Genomic DNA, 26864 nt, shown 5'->3' with positions numbered 1-26864 from the left:
ATTCATGGGTTAGAATTTGAACTTTCATTTAAGATTAGATTAACCCTACTCTATATACACTTCAGTATTTGCGTCATCTTATAAAACCACAGTGCTATAATGCATTTCAATTCACAACTGGGAAATATTTAACAGGACAGCCCTCACATCTGTTTTGTTGGATTCAAAGTGCTGGAGATCACAAGGTTTGTCTTTTCCTTTGCCTGTAGTTTTGTGCTGAGCTCAGTGTGTGCGTGCGTGCGTGCGTGCGTGTGTGTGTGTGTTCTGCTGTAAAGTTAACACATAGAGACACATTGAGAGAAACAGACATGTCTGACAGCAGCTGCAGTATAAAATCTCCCAAATCTCAAGAAGACGACAACAGAGAAGAAAAGCTCTATGGAAATGTTTTTGCAGAACTTGAATCTGTAGATCTGCCCTTAGAAACATCTTTAGGGTAAAGTCATTTTTATCTCTTTTGTTTATAAAATGCTATATAATACTTTCAAATAATTAACATTATATATATTTTGATGTATTTCTGTGTATATGTTTTTTAATGGCTTAATAAAGTTATCACACAATTTATCCACAATTGAACAATTTAAATATATGTGGTTGCACTTTATTTTACAGTCCTGTTCTATGTACAATGTATTTACTGTAAAATACCAGCCCTAAACCCAACCCAGTTTATTTACTTGAAAAAAAAGCACAAATGCGTTCAATGGTTTACTCCACTTAGGCTACTTATAATCGACAGTTCGACATAGAAAAATATGAACTGGCAGAAAACTGACTTTGATTTTGATTCAGCTTTCTCAGTTAATGACTGTGGAGGCGTCTATAGTCTAAAATATTTTTCCACTGGTGTGTCTTGCCCTCCCCAATATGGCGGCGCCGTTGACGTATGACACATGAGCGCGCGCGTGTGTGCATGCGCAGGGCTACGCGCCCTCTGTCGGTGGCGGTGTGTCACTGCATCTCTGTCGGTATTGCCAATGACGATCGCGCCATCATGGCGGACAGCGAGAGTCTGGAGACCGTCACCGAACATGAGCGGATCTTACAGGAGGTCGAGAGCACGGACACGGCCTGCGTGGGCCCGACGTTACGGTGAGACACGGACACGACGTGCTTGTGTTTAACGTTTAACGGTGACGTGTCGATGTGTCCTGCGGTTTGATGGATGTAAACAGGCCTTTGTTTGCTAATGCTCACAGGACTGTGTGACATTACTGACACTTTTATCCAATAGTCCGCTGATCGAGTTTCTCCTCTGATCTGATGTGGCGTGATTTTGTGTTTTCTCACACGAGTGTCATGTCGTCAGTGAAGAGCTTCGTGTGCAGTATGACAGAGTGATCTCGCGTTCGTCTGTGTTTTCAATCAGACTGATCGTGTGATGTGCTGCATGTTGCTTTATGTCAATAATTATGAATCGGTCATCGTGCATGCGCGTGCGTGTGAGATGTTGTGATGGACAGAAGTGAAGCAGCAGCACAGGTCGCGTCACGTTTCAACAGTGTGTGTGTGTGTGAGATCGATCGTCATGAATTGATTTTCTTGTCTATGTTCAGGTGAGAGCTTTATGTAATACATGTGGGTGTGTCTCTCATCAGAGTCTTTGTGTCATGACATCATCATCGTCGTCATGTATACGTTACATGTGCCAAGTGCTTTTTCTCGAGTGACTTGCAGGGCATTCAATCTGTACATACGCTGTTCCCAGGGATTCGAACCCACCTTTGAGCTGCTAGAGTAGCACTGTGAGATACAGAGACGGCCTATATATCATGAGTTGAGTTCTGATGCATCTGTCATCATGATGATCATTGACATTACATGTAATCAAATCCTGAGGCGAAGCATAAATTCAGCACTGCTTCATCTCATCATGGGACGCCTCACATCTAATCTACATGACATTCATTATATTCATATATTTAAACGAGAGAGAGAGCGAGAGAGAGATTTTGTCATTTGTCTAGAAAGCCAGTTTACATGTATGGCCAGATCTGAAGTTAAAGTGATAGTTCACCCAAAAATGGAAATTCTGTCATCATTTCCTCTCCCTCTTGTCATTTCAAACCTGTATGGCTTTCTTTCTTCCACAGAACACAAAAGAAGATATTTAGAAAAATGTTGTTGACCGAACAGCGATGGCAGCCATTGACTTGCATTGGTTTTGTGTCCATACAATAGAAGTCAATGGGTGACACCGCTGCTCGGTTATCAACATTTTTCTAAATATCTTCTTTTGTGTTCTGTGGAAGAAAGAAAGCCATACAGGTTTGAAATGACAAGAGGGAGAGGAAATGATGACAGAATTTCCATTTTTTGGAAACATTTTGTTGTTGATGTGTATAGACAGAGTGTCGTTATAATGATGATGAAGGTGAGACAGATGTTCTAGGAAATGAATGAAGTAGTAGCTCTTTAGGCTTGATGTAATCACAAGTTCATGACTTTTAATTAGTGCTGTCAATCGATTAAAAAAATTAATCGGATTAATCACACATTTTTTCTGTGATTAATCACGATTAATCGCACACAACCATTTTATTTTAAAATATACTTTTACATTTTAATAATTTCACATTTAATCTTCAAATTGATGTAGAAACAACATATTTCTTTAACAGCATCATTTTATGAAAGCTAACATTTTGATATTAGTATTGTAACTGATGTCTCTATTAAATTGATTATTTTAACATTAATTATAGCCATTCAACAGTATAATTGAGAGCTCATGTAGGAAATTGAAGGACACTTTACAGTCTTTAATGCTAAATTATAAATTAAATGCAGAAGAATTCTCATTAAAGCTATAAAATCACATTGATTTCTTCTTTTATTTTGTTCTTTGATTAACGTTAGTGACAGGAGTCACAGCAGCACGTTTAATAAGAACGCGGCCCCTTTAAGAGCTGTCTCAGTTCGCAGATCTGACCGTCACCGCACTCCCATTTTTCACAACTCTTTGCATTCATTTAAGATTTTGTTTTACACTTTGAAGTCTGTGCTTAAGAAAATGCTAGACAAAACGGGCTTTCTGACATAATCTTGTGTGGTTTTATCCATTCAAGCACGAAAGAGAACTTAACACGGATGCGCTGTCTGACAGAGATTCACCGACGCAGCCGTTACTGTTTACTCCCGACTGGACCTCGCGTTGCGTTTTGCCGCGTCCCACAGTTTAGAAGCTGTCTATCTTCATTGAACGCGTCAAAGCAACTGTTTCAAATCGCGCTTAAGTGGTTTAAAAGCCTGTACACGAATAAGAGCGTGATTACATAATGTAACGCTAGACAGAGGATGTCAAAACAAACGGATGCTGCCTTAATTGCGATAAATATTTTCTCACGCGTTAATTTGAAAAAATTAATCGCATGCGTTAACGCGTTAACTTTGACAGCCCTACTTTTAATCCATATTCCTTATTGTGAGTGTGTTTCTCATATACTTGTCATGGTTATTCTACGTGACATTCAAAAGATTCATTTATTCATAAATCAAATCAGGTGTAAATAAACATGACAAAAAATGTCTCATTATGACGTAAGGCTTAACAGTCTGACAGCAGATATCATTTATTTCTTTAACACACACTTTTATCCAAATAAACAACAACTATATTTCACATGATGTGTGTTGTTATCCTGCATGTTTACTGTGTAGTTTACTTCACGTACAGTATGACCGCTGGTGTTCTCTCGTGAACACCATCACCAGCCGGATGAATGAATGAGAATTCAAATGAGATTGAAATGAGACGCTGACAGCAGCTGTGCGCCTCACTGACCGAGAGCATACACTAAAAATCTGCTTTAAAATACTTCAGAATAATATGAGAGATTAGTTGAGTTGTGAGGAGTTTATGATGCCTTTTGTCTCACGTGACGTGACGATAAAATGGCTTATTTATTTATTAAATATGGATGTGCAACATAGTAACATTTCATAACAAAAATACTTAAAGCAACACTTTGTAGTTTTTTGGACTTAAAAAAAATTGTCTGTAAAATGATTTCAGTGGTAGAACAACTCTAAACCGGATGAATTCTACTGCTGCTGCTACCTGAGCAGTGTCATAGCAGGTAAAACCACTCTGTAAGTTGTGTGTGGGGGTCGGTACACACAGCCCCGTCCCGTCCCATGCCTGCCTGCCGAAGAGTTTCCAAACCACGTTTCTGCATTCGTTCCATCATTTCTGTTTCATCAGCTTCCACGAGGAAGCTTATACAGCAACATTATTTACGACACTGGTAACAGACAATTGCGCTTATCAACCACATGAGGGAGCCGTGAGCAAAAGTTCCAAAGTGTTGCTTTAACTGCTTATTTTTAATAGATAAATAATGGACTACTTGCACGCAGTCTTCCGCGTTCTCCTCGATGCGGCTCAGTCATTTCCGGTTGCAGTGTTCAGCGTATCTACATGCAGAGATCATGGTAGATTATTTCTAGTTTTAGGGCGGTCACTTAATGAAAAACAATAATAAATCCTGTTTGTGACGTGAACATGCTTTAATGTGGGTTTTTATGACACATCTTAAAGGAGCAGAAGTTCAACTCTGAATAATAATAAAGGCGTTGTGTGCACCCTGCAGCAGTCCATCGCTTTCATAAACGGTTTAGTCTCATTCATGCATTATATTTCATACATTTTAACGACAATAAAATGACACCATGCAATGATTGTTAAATGTTCTGTGTGGATATTAAATGAATTAGACCTTCATTCACATTGCAAAGTATTTAAAGATGTGAGTATTTTAAACTAGCAATGTGCAGATAGAGCAGATTTGAAGCCAAATAAATACAATAACTGCGCAAAAGTTTTGTGGCATTTAGCCTTAAACGTTATAACTACACTTTTTACGTAGGCCTATAGTTATTGACAGAAGTTGCATTTCAAATGAACGTTAATGCCTATATGCAACAATACTTACGGTACTACCGTTTAAAAAACACAGCGGCATTGTGGGTATTTTCACAGCATTAAAGAGATATGAAACGCTGTCATCTTTTGTCTCCATACAATCGAAGTCAATGGGTACTGCCATTGTTCTGTTACCAACATTCTTCAAAATATCTTCTCCTGTGTGCTGCGGCAGAAAGAAACTCATATACAGGTTTGAAATGACAAGAGGACCAATAACGATCCCTTTAACATCATCATAGATGTCTGACGTCAGCTCATCATATTTACACAAACAGAGTGAGACATAATGTTGAAATGAACATGTGCACAAAGACATGATGACATCATTGACCTGATTCAAGCTCTGCTCTGAATGACGTGTGTGTGTGTGTGTTGTGTTTGAGTTGTAAGAGGAGAGTGTGTGCGTGCGTGCGTGTGTGTGTGTGTGTGTGTGTGTATGTTTCCGAAGGGAAGTCACACTTCGGTCATGTGTTGAACAGAATAACAGGAAGGAGGAAACTCCTGGTGAATGTGTGTGTGTTGTGTTTGAGTTGACAGAGGAAACTGTGTGTGTTATTACTAGAAATCCTCCTCAGTCAGCTGTGTCAGAAGTCAGAGACACCGATGAAAACTCATGACACAAACAGTGTGATGGATCTGATCGGATGTGTTGCTTTTGAGCATGAGAACATTGTTGTGCAGGTTATTTTTGATGTTCTTGACTGATTGATGGAGTATTGTGTGTGTGTGTGTGTGTGTGTGTGTGTGTGTGTGTGTGCGTGCGTGCGTGCGTGCGTGCGTGCGTGCGTGCGTGCGTGCGTGCGTGCGTGCGTGCGTGCGTGTGAGTGAGTGCGCTCATTATTATCATGTATGTTAAGTTTAGCTGATAGAAACAGTGAAGAGACGCTTTTCTGGAGATGTGAGCGGTCACGTGCGTTTTCTTCAGGAAATGTCTGTTGTTTTGAAGGTTTTCATTCACATTCTAGATGTGGTGGTGGTGGTGTTGCTAATGGCAACAGAGATTTAATTCCAGCCTTCAGTTGGGCAGTAGAAAGAAAGAGCCAGTTGTCAGTTTCACCCCCAGAGCTGCTTTATGATACACGTGAAAGAGAATTATTCTGAAGCCGAAGCTCATGTCAGATGTGTTGAAATCATGAATCACAGCCTGCTAAAGCTGAACCGCATTTCAAAATCAAGTAGTCATCATGAATTCAGAAGTTTGATCAGACACATACAAAAAAAGACACATACATGACATCGCTTTGAACGAAAACGTAAATGGACTTGATAAGTTAAGAATATGGTTCTTACAATTTGTGTTGATGATGTCAAAGGGCGTGTGTGTGTGTGTGTGTGTGTGTGTGTGTGTGTGTGTGTGTGTGTGTGTGTGTGTTTATTCACTGTTGTCCAGCAGGGGTCATCCTTTGACAAGCTCTCCTGATGACAGTCACTGAGCTCATAGCATTACACACAAACACACAGTGATGGATGATAAACACATCAGAGTGATGTTATATTTGTGGTGTTTTTAGAGGAACGCGTGTCGAGTCAGTCTGTGTTTGAGCGTGCAGCAGGTGTTTAATATCAGTCAGTCGTCTCCACAGGTGTGAAGATGAAATGCTCTTGCTGGATGGACCAACATGCAAGGTGTAGAGAAAAATCTAATTGTGATTTTCTCATCAAAACTGTGATATAAAATGTGATTGTTATTATTATTATTATTAATAAATTCACCCCCCCAAAATAAAAAAGCTTTGCCATCATTTAGCCTTTATACCCTGGTGTCATTTCAGACCTGGACAGCTCCACTGCAAAAGTATTTGACTTTCTATTTTCTCTACTTAGTATTTTGAGTTGACTATTAATGGGTTGATTCATTTCATTCTGTGAAGTATACTCACAACATTACTTCCAGTCAAAATATAAAAAAACATGCAATGTTTTCAGACCTTGAATGAATTAAGTTCATATTCATTTTTCAACAACACAATGTTAAAGGGACAGTTGACTCAAAAATGGAAATTCTGTCCTCATGTACTCACCCTCAGATTGTTCCAAACCTGTAGAAATGTCTGCTTTGCTGAACACAAGGGAATGTATTTATAAGGATGTCAGTAGGCTTGTGCCGGTATCAAATTTCCATGCTGCGATTAATTGATTTTTTGATTAATCGATTTAATTGATTGTTTCATGGCGGTAAGCGGTATTATCGCAGTATTCAATTCAATGAGAAATGCAGGTTGAAAATATAAACCAACTTCAGTGTTTTCCTCTTGATAATAACTTTATTTTAAATAATAAAGAGAACCTCAAACATTTAAATATAAATAAAACAACGCACAGTAATGATGTATAAAGTGAGTGTATTCAAACAGAATAAACTGCAAACTGCAAAAGAACAACTTTTGTTTTAAATATACTTATGTCTGTACAACGCTAGTACTACAATTCATTTTATTATTATTATTGTTTGAATAACAAGCCAAGCCAGTGTGTTAACTATTATAGCAAGCTAAACATTTATAAAGAGCAAATTCACTCGCACTTTGAGACAGTGTATGACTTTATTGCGTTCCATCAGCGTATAATTAAAATAATTATTCTGCCACACTGTCAAATTTTATTACTCGGCTTAATTTTAACCCAAAATATTTCCAAACCTCAGACTTCACCCTTTTAGAAGGGGGATAAATCGTCGGCAGCGTTCCTCCTTCCGCCATGCTTCCTCTCCGTGTGCTACTGTTTACATCAGAGTGCGCGCTCGTCTTTTGCTCAGCAACACACACGCACGCACGCACGCACACACACGCGCACACACGCGCGCGCGCGCACACACACACACACACACACACACACACACACGCACAGGCTTTGGTTGACTATCCCCATGGGGACAATCCATAGGCGTCATGTTTTTATACTGTACAAACTGTATATTCTATCCCCTATCCCTAACCCTACCCCTAAACCTAAAGATCATAGAACACTTTTTGCATTTTTAGATTTGTAAAAAATATTGTTCTGTACAATTTATTAGCTTTTTTGCCCATGAGGACCTCAATTTTGGTCCCCACGGTGACACGAGTCCCCATGAGTTGGTGTGCATTCAGGTTTAGGTCCCACACACACACACACACACGTAGGCCTACCATACTGTAAGTGGCTTAACCAAAGTGACTTTGAGTTTCACATATTAAAAGTTCTAATAAAATTAGATAAAAATGGCAATTGTTACGTTATATAAAACATTACTTTTATTCAACCAAACAGAATTTTTTTCGATCAAATAAAGCTTTTTATCATTTTCACTAACTTTTCAGCCCATAAAAGCCAACTAAATTAACCAGTCTTACTAAATGAGCAAAGCTCATTCACATCTTTCATTCTCTGTGGTTCACTTTAAATGATTCAATGATCTCTTATATTCGCTAGTGACTGAAAAGTTCAATAGTTTAAATGAATCGGTTCAAATGAGTCATTCGTGTGCGAGTCGTTCTAAACGCAATGTNAGGGGGGTTTATGCCGTTTGTAATCCGCTTGATAGGACATGTAAACACTTGATCAGATTAAAAACCCAAGTAGAAAGACGACGCTGGCTCGTACAGACGTTAGGGCGCATGACGCACGGAACGGAGCAGCTGCTGCTAAAGAAACCACAAACCATAAATCTGACAAAGCGGTACAAATATCCACATGCTTGTCATCTCTAAATGAACATATTCATGTTTCTCTGCGTTTAAAATGTCTTAACTGTTTCCCTGGAGTGTGTTTTTAACCGCAATTTCTCAGTTCCTTTTTAAAACACGACACATTTGCAGATGTGCAAACATACTGTAGGCTAAAATATCTAATCGTAACATTTCATTAGTAGGCTACCGAACATTTCTTTTATTTATCGTTTACTTACATTGGAAGGATTAACGGTTTTTACCGTGGTAAATTGCTGTAACGACCTTGCTCCATTGATATGTGGACATTATTTTGCGTTTATGAATTGTGCATTATTATGCTGGTGTGTCTGTGACATAAAATAAACGCATCTGTGCTTACAACATTGTTTGAGGAGCCGTTTTGTGAATATTATAATGATACCCGCGTCCGTCTCTGTTTATACCGTTCATGCTGATATATGAATCCGCATATCATCACTTCTAAAGTTGGGTATTAGCTGTTGTGGCTAAACATTTATTTCATGATTGTTTGCTTGCAGACGCTCTGGTGGGTCTTGGTAGTTTTGTCATGGTAAAACCGCATCGGGTGTGCTCGTGCTTTGGCCTTTATAAACTGTACATTTTTTTCGTGCCGTTTGTAAAATAAAATATACACAAGATGTGCTTTAAAACACTGTTTTAGTGGTATTTAGGTGAACACTTGTGCAGTGTGCGCATGTCAGCCGATTATATCGGATTTGAAGCTCGTCATGTAAACACGCACATCAATCAGATCACTTAATGGACCTTTCATGTAAACACTACATTCAGATTGCACAATCTGATTAAATTCAATCCCATGTGTCCATGTAAACGCAGCTACTCTTTACACCTGGTATTAGGATGTGTTTTGATCGATTGGATCACAAGTGAATAACTCTAAATGCAGGTGTCAATGGGGTGTGAAACGTTTTGAGTTTGTCCACTTTCAGCCACTTCCAGAAGAAGTGGAAAACGCATTGGACCAGATTGTGTTTGTGGTGTAGACGCTCGTGTGGTTCGGACAGCCACAGGAAACTGCCCACTCTCTGTCTGCAGACACTTGCATAAACCGTCTGGACGTGCATTAGCCAGGCAGGATTTAAACTTTGCCGGCTGAACGCCTACATGTTTGGTTTAAAGACGAAAAACGTATCGAGCACAATGTTTTCTCACCATTCCAGATTTATAACACACTCTTAACAGTGTTCGGCGCGGTCAGAGCAGAAATAAAAGCCGCTGCTCTCGGTTGTTTTTTTCCGTCTCCGGTCACGTTCGTTTGTACATTGCATGCACTTATTTAGTCCATTCGATCAAAGATCCGCAGAAACCCTCCCCTCGGAGAAATCAGTGGTCGAAAGAGACGGATTAAAACACCAGTTGTAAACAAGTATGTGTCTCTTTTAGGGCTGAAACGATTCCTCGAGTAACTCGAGTTATTCGAATACAAAAAATCATCGAGGCAATTTTTGTTGCCTCGAAGCCTCGTTTAATCCATTTAACTACAGTACACACGGAGCACTGCGTTTCCCCACGGACCGTTATTACTGACGCACAGCCCGCTAAACTCTATTCGTGTTACAGGGCTCTCAAGTCCCACGCATTCACCGTGAGACACACGCATTTTAGTCTGTTCACACGTGTTTCTCATGCTGATAAATAACTGATAGCTTATAGGGCTGTGACGGTTGCCGTAACAACCGCACCACCGCGATGGTAAAGTGCCATGACGGTGGTGAACTGCCACCGGCGGTAGTGCACGTCAATCTGACAAATATAGGTGTAATAAATATGAGAGTTGCGATAACGATTGCTAGTTGTAGCCTTTCAGTTGTGGATGGTTTTATTTAAAAGATTTTAAATTAACAGAAATTATTGGCATACGTTTCCGTTGGTGCGTTCGAGCGCGGGCGTGCACGGCAAAACCCAGGTTATTCTGCGGCTTCTGCAATTGATCTTGTTGTGAAATGAACAGATACGTAAAATCAAAACTGGCTACTATGACCCGCTTGCTTAGTGTCGGAGCACGCGCAGGTTTTGCCGCGGTTGCGGAGAGACATCTCTTCATTTGCGCTCCTGTGCACATCTTCTGAACGCGCATTTAGTGCAGCGGTACACATTTTAATCTGGACAATGTCAACAAGTAAGTTTCACATCAACGAGTCGGAAAAAGTAAAGTTTTTATGGCAATCTGAATAGGAAAGCCAATGTAGGTTTAAACAGTTTGTTTCAAATGGAATTGTTAAGGACTGTAAGGGTTAATACGCCACTGACTGAAGTTACTGCAACAAGAGCTTTTTTATTTAGTATTTAGCTTTCTTATATCATTTAAGTTTTCATTATTTACTGATGTTTATTTAAATGTTTTATATGCTGTAGCGTGCCGTTTCACTGATGGATTTGCGCGTTAAACATTGACGGATGTTTCATCCTCATTTATTTCAGATATCATATTTCAATTATTTAACAATTTCAAGTATTTAAATAAGGTCTATATTTCTCTTCCACTCGTCATGTGGTTGCTACACGCAAATATAATAATATAAATATTATTTATATAAATAATATATATTTCTCAACCACCGCACCATCGCGGTCGATTTGTCTATTACCACCGCGGTGGTAAAAAACTGCCACCGTCACAGCCCTAATAGCTTATTGAAATGGTGAACTGATATTTGACTTAGTTTTAGTCTATTTTACGAGTGAACCTTGTTTTCCGGCTGCATTGAGTCCATCAAACTAGATGCGGACTAGTGGACACCGAATCCTGTTATTTACACATGTCATCTGACTGGTCTGCGTGTCTGAGTGAATGAACTGCACAGTTTAACTTGCTACACGCGTGATGCTCATGAATTTGTCTGCGTCTGCGCTGAATGAGGACATGAACTTCACCTCCAGAGTTGCTCTGAGAGTTTATTTCACAAACATGTTATTGTTTGAGTGAAGAACCAAACAGACATACTAAAAAATAAGGGTCTTCTGACAACCTGCCAAAATAAAAGTCATAGGCTATTGTTTGAAATTTTTATTTCCATTTTTATTCATGTTTCTTATTTATATATTTGTATTATATTGCATTTTGAATTTAATATGGCAATGGAATGTACTAAATGGGTTTAGTTTTCACAGATATTAATGTATGGTATTTCAGCAATAAAAACTAATTGTTCTAAAAAGGAAACAAATTAGTTGTTTTACTCATTTTAAGAGACCTGTCTTATTTTCTCTTGTATATTTAGTATTGCTTTTTAATAAAGAAAAAGTACTTATTATCCGAATACCCGATTAATCGATGGAAAATCAGTAGAATACTCGATTAGTAAAAGAATCGATAGCTGCAGCCCTAGTCTCTTTGGTCCACTTGTGATCCATCTTAAGACCAGGTAGAAACAGGGCCTGTGAGAGACGAGCCTGTGACCCATAGGTTGAATTTAAACACTGACCGTAGTCAAGTCAAGTGTATTTAGATAGTGTTCTTTACAATGTTGCGTTGTTTCAAAGCAACCTTACATGAAAAAGAAAACACAGAAGAGGAAAGTGTTCATGGAATTTGCAGAAGTTAATGTAAGCAGCAGTCTCTCGGAGAGCAAGCCAACACGGCGCCGGTGGCAGGGAACCAAAACTCCAGTGATGAATGCATGGAGAGAAAACCTGTGTCCAGTTCTCCTCTGACACGTTACAGCTGCAGTCAGATAACGTCACTGAGGAAATGAGGACATTTAGATGGTTGGTTCTTAGAAGAGTAGTTTCACTAGAGAAACTTGAATTCATGTTGTTTGACAGCACTGTTCTTCCACACTGGTTTCTGCAGCCTGACGTTTGTTTATCCGTTAATGGTTTCTCGTGTTAATTTGTGGTTCATTCTGGATTATTTCACTGTAGGTCCGTGTACGATGATCAGCCCAACGCACACAGGCGGTTTATGGAGAAACTTGATGTCAGAATACGTAACCATGACCGAGAGATCGAGAAGATGTGTAACTTTCATCATCAGGGCTTCGTGGACGCCATCACAGAACTGCTGAAAGTACGAGCGGATGCGAAGAAACTGATGGTGAGCAGAAGTGACATGTGATTATATAAAATGTGATTATATATCTATATAAAAGCAGATATGGTGAGATATGATGGTGAGCAGAAATGACATGTGATTATATGAATCTGCTTATTACGTGACATTAGAAATATTGTTTGTAAATGCGAGGACAAAGCGTTTCCTGTGGGCTTTAGCGGTTTGTAAATCTGATCTCATGTATGTTGTTCATTAGGCATATGCAGTGATATTAAAGGAGCCAGTTAGATAAATTAGATAAAAATGGCAATTATTAAGTTATATAAAACATTACTTTTATTCAACCAAACAGAATTTTTTTCTATCAAATAAAGCTTTTTATCATTTTCAACTAACTTTTCAGCCCATAAAAGCCAACTAAATTAACCAGTCTTACTAAATGAGCAAAGCTCATTCACATCTTGCATTCTCTGTGGTTCACTTTAAATGATTCAAGGATCTCTTATATTCGCTAGTGACTGAAAAGTTCAATAGTTTAAATGAATCGGTTCAAATGAGTCATTCGTGTGCGAGTCGTTCTAAACGCAATGTGTGTTCATACTGGCGAACTCGCTGTGTACAGTATACGCTGATTCAACCATCCAACTGCACAGCTAAAGACATTACAATGATGTGCGTCATGTTAATTTAAGACATTTCAAGAAATTAAATGTACTTGGATGCAAAACAAACAGCCGTGAAACACAGGCTGGCTCTTTTTCTGGAACTCTTTTTAGCGCCTCAGTGTGCTGATAACGAAACAGCGCCTCCACTGTGGCGTAATGTCGCAACTGCAGTTACAAATGACAGTCTGTTAAATGCACGCAGCATTTCTTGTGAAGACTCGCAACATAATTTTGGCGATAGCCTGAGGCGGCACGACATTTGACGGAGGCGGCCGCCTCCAATTTCTCTATGCAGGAAAAACCCTGATATTTCAAGTCTATTGTTCACCGCTGTCCCTCTTCTAACAAAACGACTGGATTTCTTCCGGTCTATATAAAGTCCCTCCTTCCGAAATGCTCTGATTGGTAAAGCTGACACAGTCTGTCGTGATTGGTTCCCCGCTTAGAGCGTGTGTGTGAAGATGTCCCACCCACACCATATCAGCGAGCTTCTGCTTCTCAGGCTGTTGTGATTGGTCGGTCCATCTCTCAGTGCACGTGTGTTCATAAACTTTGGCTTTTAGCAATAAACAGTAACAATGGCTTCAACTTCACTTCATCAGTTAAACACATGCGCGGATCCATCGAAGTGTAACGGAGGCCTGCTAGTGTATGTGCAAACGTCAATCTTTGTTAGAGATGGCGATTTGTTTCCTACTATGGCGAGGGAAATGACACTGGACCGATTGGGTCAGACCAGTTATATTAATGAACACCAATAACAGAAGCGTTTTTATATTGGACCCGAGTTGGATAATAAAACAAGCAGATTGACCAGGAGACATTTGCAAGCAGGACTTCAAAGGACGTTTCATAGAAGTGTTTTAGAGGTATGCGCACACACACACAATATCAGTGTGTTACACAGAACAGCTGTCACAGCCGATGTTAAAGTCATGGAAGCTGTTATTTGAGCGTTGGTTCTCTTACAATGTGTGTAGCTGAACTCTTATGACCAGCTGTAGGACTGTGATGAAAGTGAAAGTCATTAATTGCGCAGCTCAGTCAAATGTTTACAATCTCTGAGAACCAACCACTACTCCAGCGGCTCTTCCTCCTCTCTAAGGAAGACCTGTTTATGCTGTAACAGCAACATTACACACTAACTACAGGTTGAAAATGTGATCGCGGGGAATGGGACCTTTAAACTGCAGCGCTCACAGAACCCAGATGAGTGTCGTCTTATCAGTTTCGGTGGCGAGCCTTCTGTGACCCTGAATCACGCGCCAGTTCTCTTTAGCTCTCTTTCCAGTGAAATACGGTCATCAAGCCAAACCTGTCATTACAGTCGCATTACAGAAAGCATATTCACATAACAAGAGAGCCAGTACGGCATGGCCGAGGTCGCCGGCTCTTCATTGTTCACCAGCAAACGAGATTTTTCATAAACCTCAGAAAGAATGACCTAATGAGACGTAAAAAGATGTGGGAAAGTCCGGCGTCCCTCGCATCTGATGAGTTCATCATCAGCCACCCACCATCAGCGTTTGTATTCAGCCCCCAAAGAAGTAGAAGAAAGCCAAGGTTTAACGACCAGAACGCGCTTCTCCTGGTACAATGACTGGCACATAGAGCTCATTGAAGCTGTCCAGACGGGACCGCTGGTCAATTGGGTCATTGATTTGAATTGTTTGACAGAGCCGCAGGAACAAACAAAGTTCAAAAATCCCAAGTAAATTCGAGAAGTTTGTCACAGAATCTGTTGGAAAGGCCTGTCAGAAGCCATTAGCGGCCACAAAAGTTGCCGGCCGAGCAAAAGTTCAAGTTCCCTCTGCGCATTTGATCTGAATTTGCGCCTCTTTGTTCTTGACTCCTCATGGAGTATGATCTGATCACAGGGGTGAGCTGTTACAACGGGCGATTATTTGCCTAACAAACCTGATGTTATGTTTTAAGGGCCAAGTGAGCGACACCAACCGAAGACTTCAAGACGCCGGGCGAGAGGTACGACACACAGTCTGCTTTTGTTCCGGTGTCTGCCGTCTCATGCACTCGCAGCGTTTTACACTCTCTCACCTTCTCTCATGTAAGGTGACGGCTCAAACCCAAGAGGTCATCCGCTGTCGGGTTCAGCAGAGGAACATGGCCACCACCGTGGAGAAACTACAGCTCTGCATCCCGGGTGAGAAGGCCGGCGTGTTTCATCCAGAAACCGTACCGCTTCGTTCTTACAGTGCAGAATGATGCCTTTATGTTTGACTGTCGGACTCGTTTGAGAGCCGCTGGGATTCTCTTTCCGTGGGTTACACAAACGGTTAGAGGCCATCCACACGGAGACGTGTTTAGCTGTATACGTAAAGAGTTTGTTTCGTGTCGGCGTTTTGGGAACCTGAAACCGCTATATTTAGAAACCGGGTCTGGAAACACCACCCTTGCCTTTTCGTGTGTACAGCCAATCCGTATATTTTCTAAAAGGATGATGTCATCCCCCCAGCGAGCAAAGTTTATGCGCATGCTCCAAATCTTCTTCTCCGTTTTTAGTGTGTCTCTGTGACAGAATAACAGCGCCACGGACTGATTTTTGAGTGGGTTTGGGTGGTTTGGTGTGTACGTAGATATTTCATGATGGGATAGAGACAGCTCTGGCTTCGTGTGGATGTGGCCACAGTATATCTGTCTGAAGATAATACAAAGACACGTTTAAGCTTGACAAATTTGCCAAATGAACCTTTTGTAATGAACAGGATGTTTCAGTTGACTTCCATTAAAACGAGGGCTGTCAAACGATTAATGGCATCCAGAATACAAGTCTGTGTTTACATAATGTATGTCTGTGTACTGTGCATATTCATTTTGTATTTATAAACACATACTGTACATGCACACAAACATGTATGTATTAAGAAAATGTTTACCAGTATTTATTTATATTTGCCAACCATTGAAATGATATGCAAATGGTTGTTAATGTTAAAATAAATGCTGTGTTTTTATGAACACAAAATGAATATGCACAGTACACAGACATACAGTACATTATGTTAACCCAAACTTTTGTTCCGGAAGCGATTCATGGTGACGGCCCTAATTCAAACGCAGTGTTGTGTCTTTCTCTTGAATTCTTTTGTTTCTGCAGTTCTGGAAATGTACAGCAAACTGAAGGAGCAACTGGAATCAAAGAGGTGACGCATTGACATTTATTCAGTCTGTTAACACCACCGTCCGTTTGTTAGGAAACAAAGAGTTCTTCAGAAACATAAGAAATATATCAGAACAGCAGCAGGTTTGTGTTGCATCTGCTGGAAACAAACCGCAGTAGTGATGATGACCAAAATCAGCTCTCTCTCACTATGTAAAGTATATCTACTTATATGATGTTCTAAACCTTTCCAGTGTTATTCACGAGCGCTCAACGACCTAAACTGTTGTCTAGTTTGGAAATTGAAAATGGGAATGGAAGTGTTTCTGATTGATGAGCCAAATGCGATATTATTTCGTCATGATTTCTTCAAAATGACATGGCTTGTTATTTGTCATACGATTGTGATCGCGAGGGCTTAAAAGCCCCGTAACGCTCCGTGTCTTGATCTTTCAGATATTACTCTGCATTAAAAACTATGGAGCAGCTAGAAAACATGTATATTCCCCGAGTGAGTCAGTACAGGTTCTGTCAGATCATGGCCGAGACGCTCCCCAAACTCCGCGAGGAGATTAAAGACATCTCCATGTCTGACCTGAAAGACTTTCTGGAGAGTATCCGCAAGCACTCGGATAAGATCGGAGAAACTGCGATGAGACAGGTGACCGGCTTTCTGTTTTCACTTCAGCTGGTTTGATTTGACCTTCAACGTCAACAGGCTGTCAAAAGCATCAACTACACTTTCACCAGCCAATAAATCCTCACTAAGCACAGCTGTTGTTGTTTGAGCATGAAGCACTGGTCAGTGGTGATCCTTGTGCGTGTTGTTTTAGGCTCAGCAGCACCGCACGTTTAACAGCGCTGTACAGAAGCAGGTGACTCTCAGCTGCACTAAACCTCTGTACGGTCTGAACGGACGCACGTCGCTCCATCACAACGGTCTGAGTCCGGAGGAGGACGACACTGATGATGAGGTTAGACCCACGATCACACACTTCATCACATCGTTTACTCACCCTCAGGTTGTTTCAGACCTGTAGAAATGTATTTGTTCTGTTAAACACAGAGAAAGATATTTGTAAGAATGTTCGCAATTTTCAGTTCTGGGACATCATCCACTACCGTAGTAGGAAAACAAATTTTGTATATTTTTGTTCTGTTGAACACATCATGAGATATTGTGAAGAATTTAGGAACACAAACAGTTCTCGAGCACCGTTGACTACCATTTCATTCGTCCTACTACGGCAGTCGATGATGTCCCGGAACTGAAAACGACTCGCATTCTTCCAAATATCTTTCTCTGTGTTCATCGGAACAGAGTCATTTATACAGGTATGCAATGACACGAGGGCGAGTAAATGATGACAGAATTCTCATTTGTGGGTGAACTGTCCATGCATGTAGAACAAGCATGTGTGTAGGTTTTTCACGAGCAGAGCTATTGCGCCTGAAATATTCACATAAGTAGTGAAAGGTTTTTTTCCTTTGAAGGTTTTGACGGCTCAGGATCTGGTGGATTTCTCCCCTGTCTATCGCTGTCTTCACATCTACACTGTTCTGGTAATGTCACTAAAGACGCACACAATATAAGAAAAACCGTCCAGCATAACATGTTATGAAAGGTTGTTTGGTTAAATGTGTGTGTGTGTTTTTGGCATCTGAAGCGTTGTTGGCTAATGTAAGCGCAGGGATTTCCAGAGTTTTGACTGTCACGACATCAATATTATTTTTGCTCTAAACCAAACGCAAACCACGGTGAGGTGTGGTTCAGTGAAGGGGTCGGAGCGCAGTGTCTGATGGGAGAACTAACCCCCGTTCAACACAAAAACAACACTGTCAAACCTGAGAGCAGCCATTCACAAACTGACCGTGGGATTTATGTAGTTTCATTTCTTCAACTTGATTTTTTATATCTCATCCAGTCCACATTTTGAACCAGTCTCACCAGACCTTCTGATATGTCAACCCATCAATCACTGCTGTGACAAGTTCATTCCAGAATGAATCGTTTTAAATTAAAAGGGTTGAAAAGAGCTTGTCGACTGTGAAAAGATCGGGTTTAAAGATCCAAGGTTTCAGTCAGACGATGCAATGATACGCATGTCAAATTTTTGCATTCGAATATCCTGCGAGCACATGTTACGTGTTGTATAGTTGACTTGTGTATTATTGATGTGTGTTTTTAGGGGGACAGAGAAACGTTTGAGAATTATTACAGAAAGCAGAGAAAGAAGCAGGCCAGACTTGTGCTGCAGCCTCAGTCTAATATGGTTTGTGTTCTTTCTCTCTGTGTGTGTGTGTGTGTGTGCAGTGTTGTTTACGGCTATTTTCATATTTTTACTTTCAAGTACATTTTTAAATATCTCTTATTTTATCAGAATGTTTTTACTTTGGAAAAAAAAACATTTCACTACATTAGAAAAGCATTTATCATACTTTTTACTCAATCAAATAACACAATAATTGCTGTTGTTTTCGTAGCTTTTAAGTAGGGCTGTCATCGTTAACGCATGCGAATAATTTTTTTCAGATTAAAGCCGCGGTCACACTTGACTTTTCCCTCCATTGACTTCCATACATACGCATGCGAATGCGTCAGACCGGAAACGCAAGCCCGTCCGAAGATATTTGGCTGCGTAGCAAAGTTTGGTGAACTCTGACCTGCGAATTCGCGTCACGTGAGTGCGTGAGACCAATAGAAGATCAAAACGTCGCAGTGTGACCTCTCGGTACAGAAATGTAAAAGATGGAGGAATCGCTGCCGCCCATTTTCGCAGCACCGTCTGAACGAACTTCACATGCTCAAAGTCTCATCTGACCGCGGCGTAACAAAATATTTAACGCAATTAATGCGTCATCCGTTTATTTGGTCATCCTTTGCCAAGCGTTATTCATGTGAAGGCGTGTAAAAGGTTCAAGCGTGATTTGAAACAGATGCTTTGACGCGTGTTGATAGACTTCTCTTTCATGCTTGAATCAACAAAACCACACAAGATTATCTCAGAAATCCTGTTTTGTCTAGCATTTTCGTAAGCACAGACATCAGCGTGTTAAATAAAACCCTAAATGATTGCAGAGAGTTGTGAAAATGGGAAAGAGCGTCAGCGTTCTTAAACCTGACTCCTGTCACTAATGTTGATCAAAGAACACAAGAAAAGAGCAATTCAATGTGTTCTGTAGCTTCTCTATTTTATTTACAATTGAGCATTAAAGACTGTAAAGTATTTGTGAACTTCATTCAATTTCTGTATATTTCTCTCCTGTTAGACATGATAGCTCTCAATTATACTGTTGAACGGCTATAATTAATGTTAAAGTGAAGAAAAAATCATCAATTTAATAAAGGTGGCTTTCATTCATAAAATGATGCTGTTAAAGAAATCTGTTGTTTCTACATTCATTTGGAGATTAAATGTGAAATTATTAGAATGTAAAAGTATATTTAAAAACATTAATGTTATGTGCGATACACATTTTTCATTGATTGACAGCACTGTTTAATACTGAAGTACATTCAAGTCAAGTGCTTCTTTTACCAAGTATTTTGACTTTTTTCTTCAACAAATATGATTATTTTTTAAATGAACATATTTATCAAATGTATCTAGTGAACCAAATAAAATGTGTTGTAGTATTTTGTTCCGCTCTCATGAAGCAGCAGTACAGATGCTGGAGTTCTTCACAGCTGTGATGATGTGTTTTTCAGCACGAGACGGTTGAGGGCTACAGGAGATACTTTAATCAGATTGTCGGGTGAGTGACAGCATGACATCTACTGGAAATCAGACGGTGGGTGGGGGGTTCTTCGTTTTGTTGATGAACTCGCTCTGCGCAGGTTTTTCGTGGTGGAGGATCACATATTACACGCCACGCGGGGTCTGGTGACCAGAGCCTTCACGGACGAGCTGTGGAACATGGCCCTGTCGAAAATCATCGCCGTTCTCCGCACGCACTCGGTGAGTGTTTCGGGGGAGGCACGGCCTCGTCTTTTTGTGATTGAAAGTTGAAAGATCAGTGGGAGAGAGAGGCGGCCTGACCTCTTTGTTAGGAGCGCAGGAGTCAGGCTGTGAGCTCCAGCCGCAGGCTATTTGCATGATCCCTCCGCTGATTTACAACTGACTGAGCCTGCAAACACGCTCTCAGTCCTGACACTTCAGAATATTCACACTTAATCTGCTGTTATTGTTGCAATCTGTCCTCATTAGGGCCGACTGACCTCTCCATTAGATCACGCTGAAAGGAGAGACTCACCAGGAAATGCTTCAATGATCATTCCAAACGCTCTGTCTGCAAACCTCTCGCCTCCTGGGCCGTGCGCCGCGTCTCACGCCAAACACCGCACATGTAAATCCTGCAGAGGCTAAATATCCCTCATTACAGCAGCTTCAACTGTTAAACGGATGAGACAAATATAGAAATAAATGAATTCAAATATAATAAAAATAAGATGAAGTGTGGGTTTGTAGGCTACGACTTTATTATTTCATCAAATAGCCACGGTAGAACGTGACACCAGAATCCCTCTGAGATAAATGATTACCAACGGTAGTTGTCATTTCTTAGTGATGAAAATGATTTGGATGTGTGTGTGTGGGGTGATTTACACACGGGCGGCGTGCGAGAGGAAGGCGTTCTATCTGAATGTTTAACAAGAGAATGACGGGAGGCTGTAAATCAAAGCGGTAGCTTCTGTAGAACCACAGTCAGTCAGATGAAAAATGACCCGTCTGTCTGAACGCATCAGCTGTCTGTCAGGACGTCACGCAGTGTTTGTGTCGGACTCTGTTGTGTGTTTTATGACGTGTGTGATGTCACTGATGAAGGGACGAGCGAGTGACAGCACCAGTGTAAAGGTTTCTTTCGATGTAAAACGCATTATTGCACTCGTAGTGTAGTGCTCGTCCGTCCAGGAAACAAAAGAAATCATGGGAATAGAACGCTTGTAACGGGAATCGTATTGGTTTAATGAAAACTATAATGATCAATTGGTGGGATGTCTTCTGGCTGATGGGAACTGATAGAACACCAGTAAATCTTACTGGGATATGAGCTGAAACACTGCGTACTGGAATTTTGTACTGGTTTTAATGGTAAACAGCTGATGGTTTTGTAATGGAAACTATTAGAATATCAGTGTGTACGGGATGAAATGATGTAATCATGCATGCTGACACCCCACTTCATGTACCTGAATCATGTTCAAAACAAGCTGGATTTATGTCATGCGAAGGGTTTATATGGCAGTGGGTGGGCTGTCAATCATCATCTCTCTCTCATTAACCTCATTGACCGTGGGGGGGGGTTATTTAGATGCTAATGTGCCCTGAAGACTCATTAAGACACGAGTATATTTGATCAATACACGACTGACTGCGAGCTGGCCATTTACAGGCTAATGTTAAAACCGAACTCTAGCTCTCAGCTTCTTCACACAAGAGCCTCATATTCACCTTCAGATGACGAGGAAAAACAAACGATCATTTATAATTAAAGGACAGGATTTTACCTGTTCATTTAAAGTATCAAGATGAAACCTAAACTTTACATTTATGCATTTGGCATGTGCTTCTGTCCAAAGCGACTTACATTGCATTATACTATAGGTTTGTATCAAAGCATGTGCAATCCCGGGGATCAAACCCATGACCTTGGCGTTGCTAGCGTCATGCTCTGACCACTGAGCCACAGGAAAGCTGTAAATAATGTTATACTTCAAACTTTGTGTTTGTACAGATGTTGTGATGTCATCAGTTGTGTTTGTGTTTTTCAGTCGTACTGCACTGATCCTGATCTGGTTCTAGAGCTGAAGAACCTCATTGTTATATTTGCAGACACTTTGCAGGTATATTTTCACATCTGTGTGTGTGTGTGTGTGTGTGTGTGTGTGTGCGCGCGTGTGTAATTTAGTGTGGTGTTTGTGTGTTGTAGGGGTATGGTTTTCCTGTGAACAGACTCTTTGACCTGTTGTTCGAGGTCAGAGATCAATACAACGAGACGTTGCTGAAGAAATGGGCTCTGGTGTTCAGGTGAACCATGACTTTACACTTACGTCCCTCCAGTGTGTGTTCAGGTGTGTGTTGACGTGTGTTGTGTTGTGTCACAGGGAGATTTTCGAGCAGGATAACTACAGTCCCATACCCGTGGAGAACGAGGAGGAATATAAAGCTGTCATCAGTCGCTTCCCCTTCCACGACGCCGAGATCCAGAAGGTTCGTCACACACAGAATTGCTGCATTCACCAGCTTTGCTGAAGTGTCAGGTGCTCTGTTGTTTGTAAGTGGGTTGGATGAAAGCATCTGGTAAATGAATCACTGATGTTTTTATGGAGAGTTGATGTAGAATAATGGAAACGTACTTTCTTCATAGACTTGAGTTGTCATATTGTGAACGATTCATCAGTTCTTTTCAAGAAAGCTTCTTAAACATTTCAATTGCTCTGAATAAATAATGTTGCTTCTAATGCTTTTCCACACACAATGTGACGGGTTTTGACTTGAATGTGTTCTTGTCTGACCGGCGGTTTTCTTTTGTTATTGAACAGCAACAGTTTCCAAAGAAGCTGCCGATGTCCCAGTCCGTGCCTCAGATCTACGCTCAAGTGAAGGAGTTTATTTATGCCAGTTTAAAGTTCTCTGAGTCGCTTCATCGCAGGTGAATCCACACATTCATTTCACTGACGCACTCATACACCCACAAACACTGAAATCCACCTGATGTTCTGCTGCACTCTCAACACATTCGAAACACATGAAGGTTCTCTGAGCAGGGTTTTTCCTGGCTCAGAATGAGGCGGAGGTGGTGCCATCCTGATCTTGTACACGCACGCACGCACGCACACACACGCACGCACGCACACACGCACGCACGCACGCACACGCACACACACACACACACACACACACACACGCACAGGCTTTGGTTGACTATCCCCGTGGGGACAGTCCATAGGCGTAATGTTTTTATACCTGATTCTATCCCCTATCCCTAACCCTACCCCTAAACCTAAAGATCATAGAACACTTTTTGCATTTTTAGATTTGTAAAAAATATTGTTCTGTACAATTTATTAGCTTTTTTGCCCATGAGGACCTCAATTTTGGTCCCCACGGTGACACGAGTCCCCATGAGTTGGTGTGCATTCAGGTTTAGGTCCCACACACACACACACACACGTAGGCCTACCATACTGTAAGTGGCTTAACCAAAGTGACTTTGAGTTTCACATATTAAAAGTTCTAATAAAATTAGATAAAAATGGCAATTGTTACGTTATATAAAACATTACTTTTATTCAACCAAACAGAATTTTTTTCGATCAAATAAAGCTTTTTATCATTTTCACTAACTTTTCAGCCCATAAAAGCCAACTAAATTAACCAGTCTTACTAAATGAGCAAAGCTCATTCACATCTTTCATTCTCTGTGGTTCACTTTAAATGATTCAATGATCTCTTATATTCGCTAGTGACTGAAAAGTTCAATAGTTTAAATGAATCGGTTCAAATGAGTCATTCGTGTGCGAGTCGTTCTAAACGCAATGTGTGTTCATGCTGGCGAACTCGCTGTGTACAGTATACGCTGATTCAACCATCCAACTGCACAGCTAAAGACATTACAATGATGTGCGTCATGTTAATTTAAGACATTTCAAGAAATTAAACGTACTTGGATGCAAAACAAACAGCCGTGAAACACAGGCTGGCTCTTTTTCTGGAACTCTTTTTAGCGCCTCAGTGTGCTGATAACGAAACAGCGCCTCCACTGTGGCGTAATGTCGCAACTGCAGTTACAAATGACAGTCTGTTAAATGCACGCAGCATTTCTTGTGAAGACTCGCAACATAATTTTGGCGATAGCCTGAGGCGGCACGACATTTGACGGAGGCGGCCGCCTCCAATTTCTCTATGCAGGAAAAACCCTGTCTGAGGTTGGTGAGATTGTGATGTGTGAGAGATCTCAGTGCTCAGGATGGGTTCTCTTTAAGCTCTGTGGCATTTGGCTGGGCACTGCCAGGGCTCTGTGTTGTGATTCCCATCGGGTCAGAAGTGTTTGTCCTCTGACAGTCCTTTTACCTCTTTGACATCTCATGGTATCATTTCTACATTTCATCTAAAGCCACTTCAATAGATTCAACGTGAACTTTTCTTCAAACCCATTCAGATTCAGACCCTGCTGTTGCTTTGATCAGTTAGAGCAGGGGTTTCCAAACTTTTCAGCCCGCGACCCCCAAAATAACAGTGCCAGTGTCTCGAGACCCCCACTATCCTCAGAGGTGGTTAAAGTATACATCCGTGAGCGCACATGCACCTATTCTACCCAATCGCGCATAATGACAACACAAAAGAGCACAGTCTAACATAATATTATTGTATAGTTATTTACTCATTACTTTACTAGTTGTTATACATAAACTATGAACTATTATTTACTAGAGATGGTGGAATTTCCTCAAACTGATTGGAGTGCTGATGGATGTTCGGCCTCTTTTGTTACCTGAGGATGATGGCCTCACTGACTGCGGCGCTTCTCCGCTGGCCTCCCTGTGTTGTCTTTGGTCGATATTAACCAACGTTTCATTTCGACAAATAAGAATATCCTAAACTTAAAGCCTGAAAAATAATCTGCGTGCACATGGGACTGTTTAACGCTGTGCACCTGACCTAATGCGGTTGCTAATGTCGTTAATGTGACGTAATCACCTCAGGGGTCACGATCCAGAGGGAGGAAATTCCAAACGCTGATGGCTTTTTTTTTGCCTGGTTTTATTTTGAACTGAACTAATATTTGTATATTTTGTTACACTTATTGATTACATACGCTATTTCTAATTATAAAAAATATATATTTCTGGAAATCATCTTGCGACCCCGCCCTCGTGACCTTGCGACCCCCACTTTGGGAACCCCTGAGTTAGACGAGCGTGTTTTGTCTGGTTTTCAGAACTCATGATAATAATCTGAGTCCTGTATGCCATAATATGCTGCTTTCATAGAGTTTCTGAAAATCTGACGTTTGCATTCATGTTGATCATTGTCATTGACTGCACACGATTCACTTTTCATGATATTTGAGACGCTTGTTGTGTTCCAGCTGGACTGAAATTGACGACATGCTCCGTAAATCCACTAACCTGCTGTTGACCCGGACGCTGAGCAGCTGTCTGCAGAATCTCATCAAGAAACCACACATAGGACTGACTGAGGTGTGATTGACTGAAGTGACTGTTGAGGTGCGGCGGTGAACCTCTGCACGTCTTCATCACGACACTGTGCTCATGTGTTACAGCTGGTTCAGATCATCATCAACACCACTCATTTAGAACAGGCCTGTAAATACCTGGAGGATTTCATCACCAACATCACCAACGTCTCCCCAGAGACCGTTCACACCACACGACTCTACGGCCTCTCCACATTCAAGGTAAACCTCGTTCACAGGTGACGCCAGCCGCTCTGTGTGTTGTGTTGTGTTGTGTTGTGTTGTGTTGTGTTGTCATCAGGGGAAACGAAACGTAAATAATCAGTAAAAACCCCTTCGCAAGCAGTTTGATTGACAGGCCACTGACCATCATAACGCTGATATGATGTTCCCCCGTGACTGACCGCCATTTTGTCCGACAAACAAACCTGGCGTAGTAGAGCTTTGGTGATTAATATGACAAAATATTACAAATATTTGCATATATATGCAGAAAAGTTTACTGTTGATTTCACAAAGAAGGATCACGGGCGACCAAACCTGCATGAAGTTACTCTCTCTCTCTCTAAAACTGTCATGACTACATATTCCGGAGTAAATATAAACACCTAATTCACCACATTTAGGTTAGCTGTACATCCATCTGTGACAGTCGTAGCCGAGTTTAGAATGAACGTAACCTTATCGTCTGCTGGTGTGGACACAAATATAGGTATAATTATTGTTTGTTATACCATGGTCTGTTTGAATACTGGATTCTGATTGGCTGGAAGGTGTGCATTAAAATCCTTTAACGCACGGCTAGCCGTGGGTTATCCCGTACTTATCTCAAGTCCTGAATGTATCGCTCCAGTGCATGTGGCAGAACTTCCAGAACTTCTTCACTGTTTCCCCACAGACTGCACACATTCACACTGCGAGCGCATGGATGACACCAAAAGCTTGTTGGATGTAGCGACAAGAACGAAGGGGGTGGGGTTTTGCGAAGATAGCTCATAAATCCTCTGGTTCCATTTGTTTTTTCATCGTTTTTTATAACTTGCCTTTTATTTTTTTGTAATAATAGATAAAGAAGTTAAAGCGAAGGTGACACACGCCGTTTCTGCCAATCTCATGTGAATCTCGAGTACCTGTAGAGTAGTATGGCATACTTCATATCTCTGAAGAGTCTTTAGTTTGATCACGTTTCTAAAAGACAGATGCAGCTGTGGATTATTTTGGGAAACAGTGGAGCTGCTGGAGGCGTGCGTGCGGGGGGGGGGGG

At 41.0% G+C, this 26864-nt stretch overlaps 1 protein-coding gene across 3 annotated transcripts in view; it reads left to right on the top strand.

Annotated features, from left to right (window-relative positions):
* Window positions 1-961: 961 nt before the first annotated feature.
* The window catches only part of exoc6 (exocyst complex component 6), a 35117-nt gene continuing 9214 nt past the window's right edge, over window positions 962-26864 (top strand). For all 3 annotated transcript variants that reach the window (XM_057358094.1, XM_057358093.1, XM_057358095.1), the window contains exons 1-17: window positions 962-1095; window positions 12487-12658; window positions 15217-15264; window positions 15352-15442; window positions 16397-16442; window positions 16856-17060; window positions 17233-17373; window positions 17894-17962; window positions 18589-18672; window positions 20109-20155; window positions 20238-20358; window positions 22173-22244; window positions 22331-22428; window positions 22506-22611; window positions 22944-23053; window positions 25493-25604; window positions 25688-25822. In XM_057358094.1, coding sequence (XP_057214077.1) covers window positions 998-1095; window positions 12487-12658; window positions 15217-15264; window positions 15352-15442; window positions 16397-16442; window positions 16856-17060; window positions 17233-17373; window positions 17894-17962; window positions 18589-18672; window positions 20109-20155; window positions 20238-20358; window positions 22173-22244; window positions 22331-22428; window positions 22506-22611; window positions 22944-23053; window positions 25493-25604; window positions 25688-25822 — 1755 coding nt within the window. In that variant the 5' untranslated portion in view covers window positions 962-997. The remainder of the gene's footprint in view (window positions 1096-12486; window positions 12659-15216; window positions 15265-15351; window positions 15443-16396; window positions 16443-16855; window positions 17061-17232; window positions 17374-17893; window positions 17963-18588; window positions 18673-20108; window positions 20156-20237; window positions 20359-22172; window positions 22245-22330; window positions 22429-22505; window positions 22612-22943; window positions 23054-25492; window positions 25605-25687; window positions 25823-26864) is intronic.

The sequence above is a fragment of the Triplophysa rosa genome, linkage group LG18 (genome assembly GCF_024868665.1).
Source record: "Triplophysa rosa linkage group LG18, Trosa_1v2, whole genome shotgun sequence".
Taxonomy (NCBI): Eukaryota; Metazoa; Chordata; class Actinopteri; order Cypriniformes; family Nemacheilidae; genus Triplophysa; species Triplophysa rosa.
The sequence above is the reverse complement of the archived record's forward strand: the minus strand, read 5'-3'. Positions and strand labels throughout refer to the sequence as shown.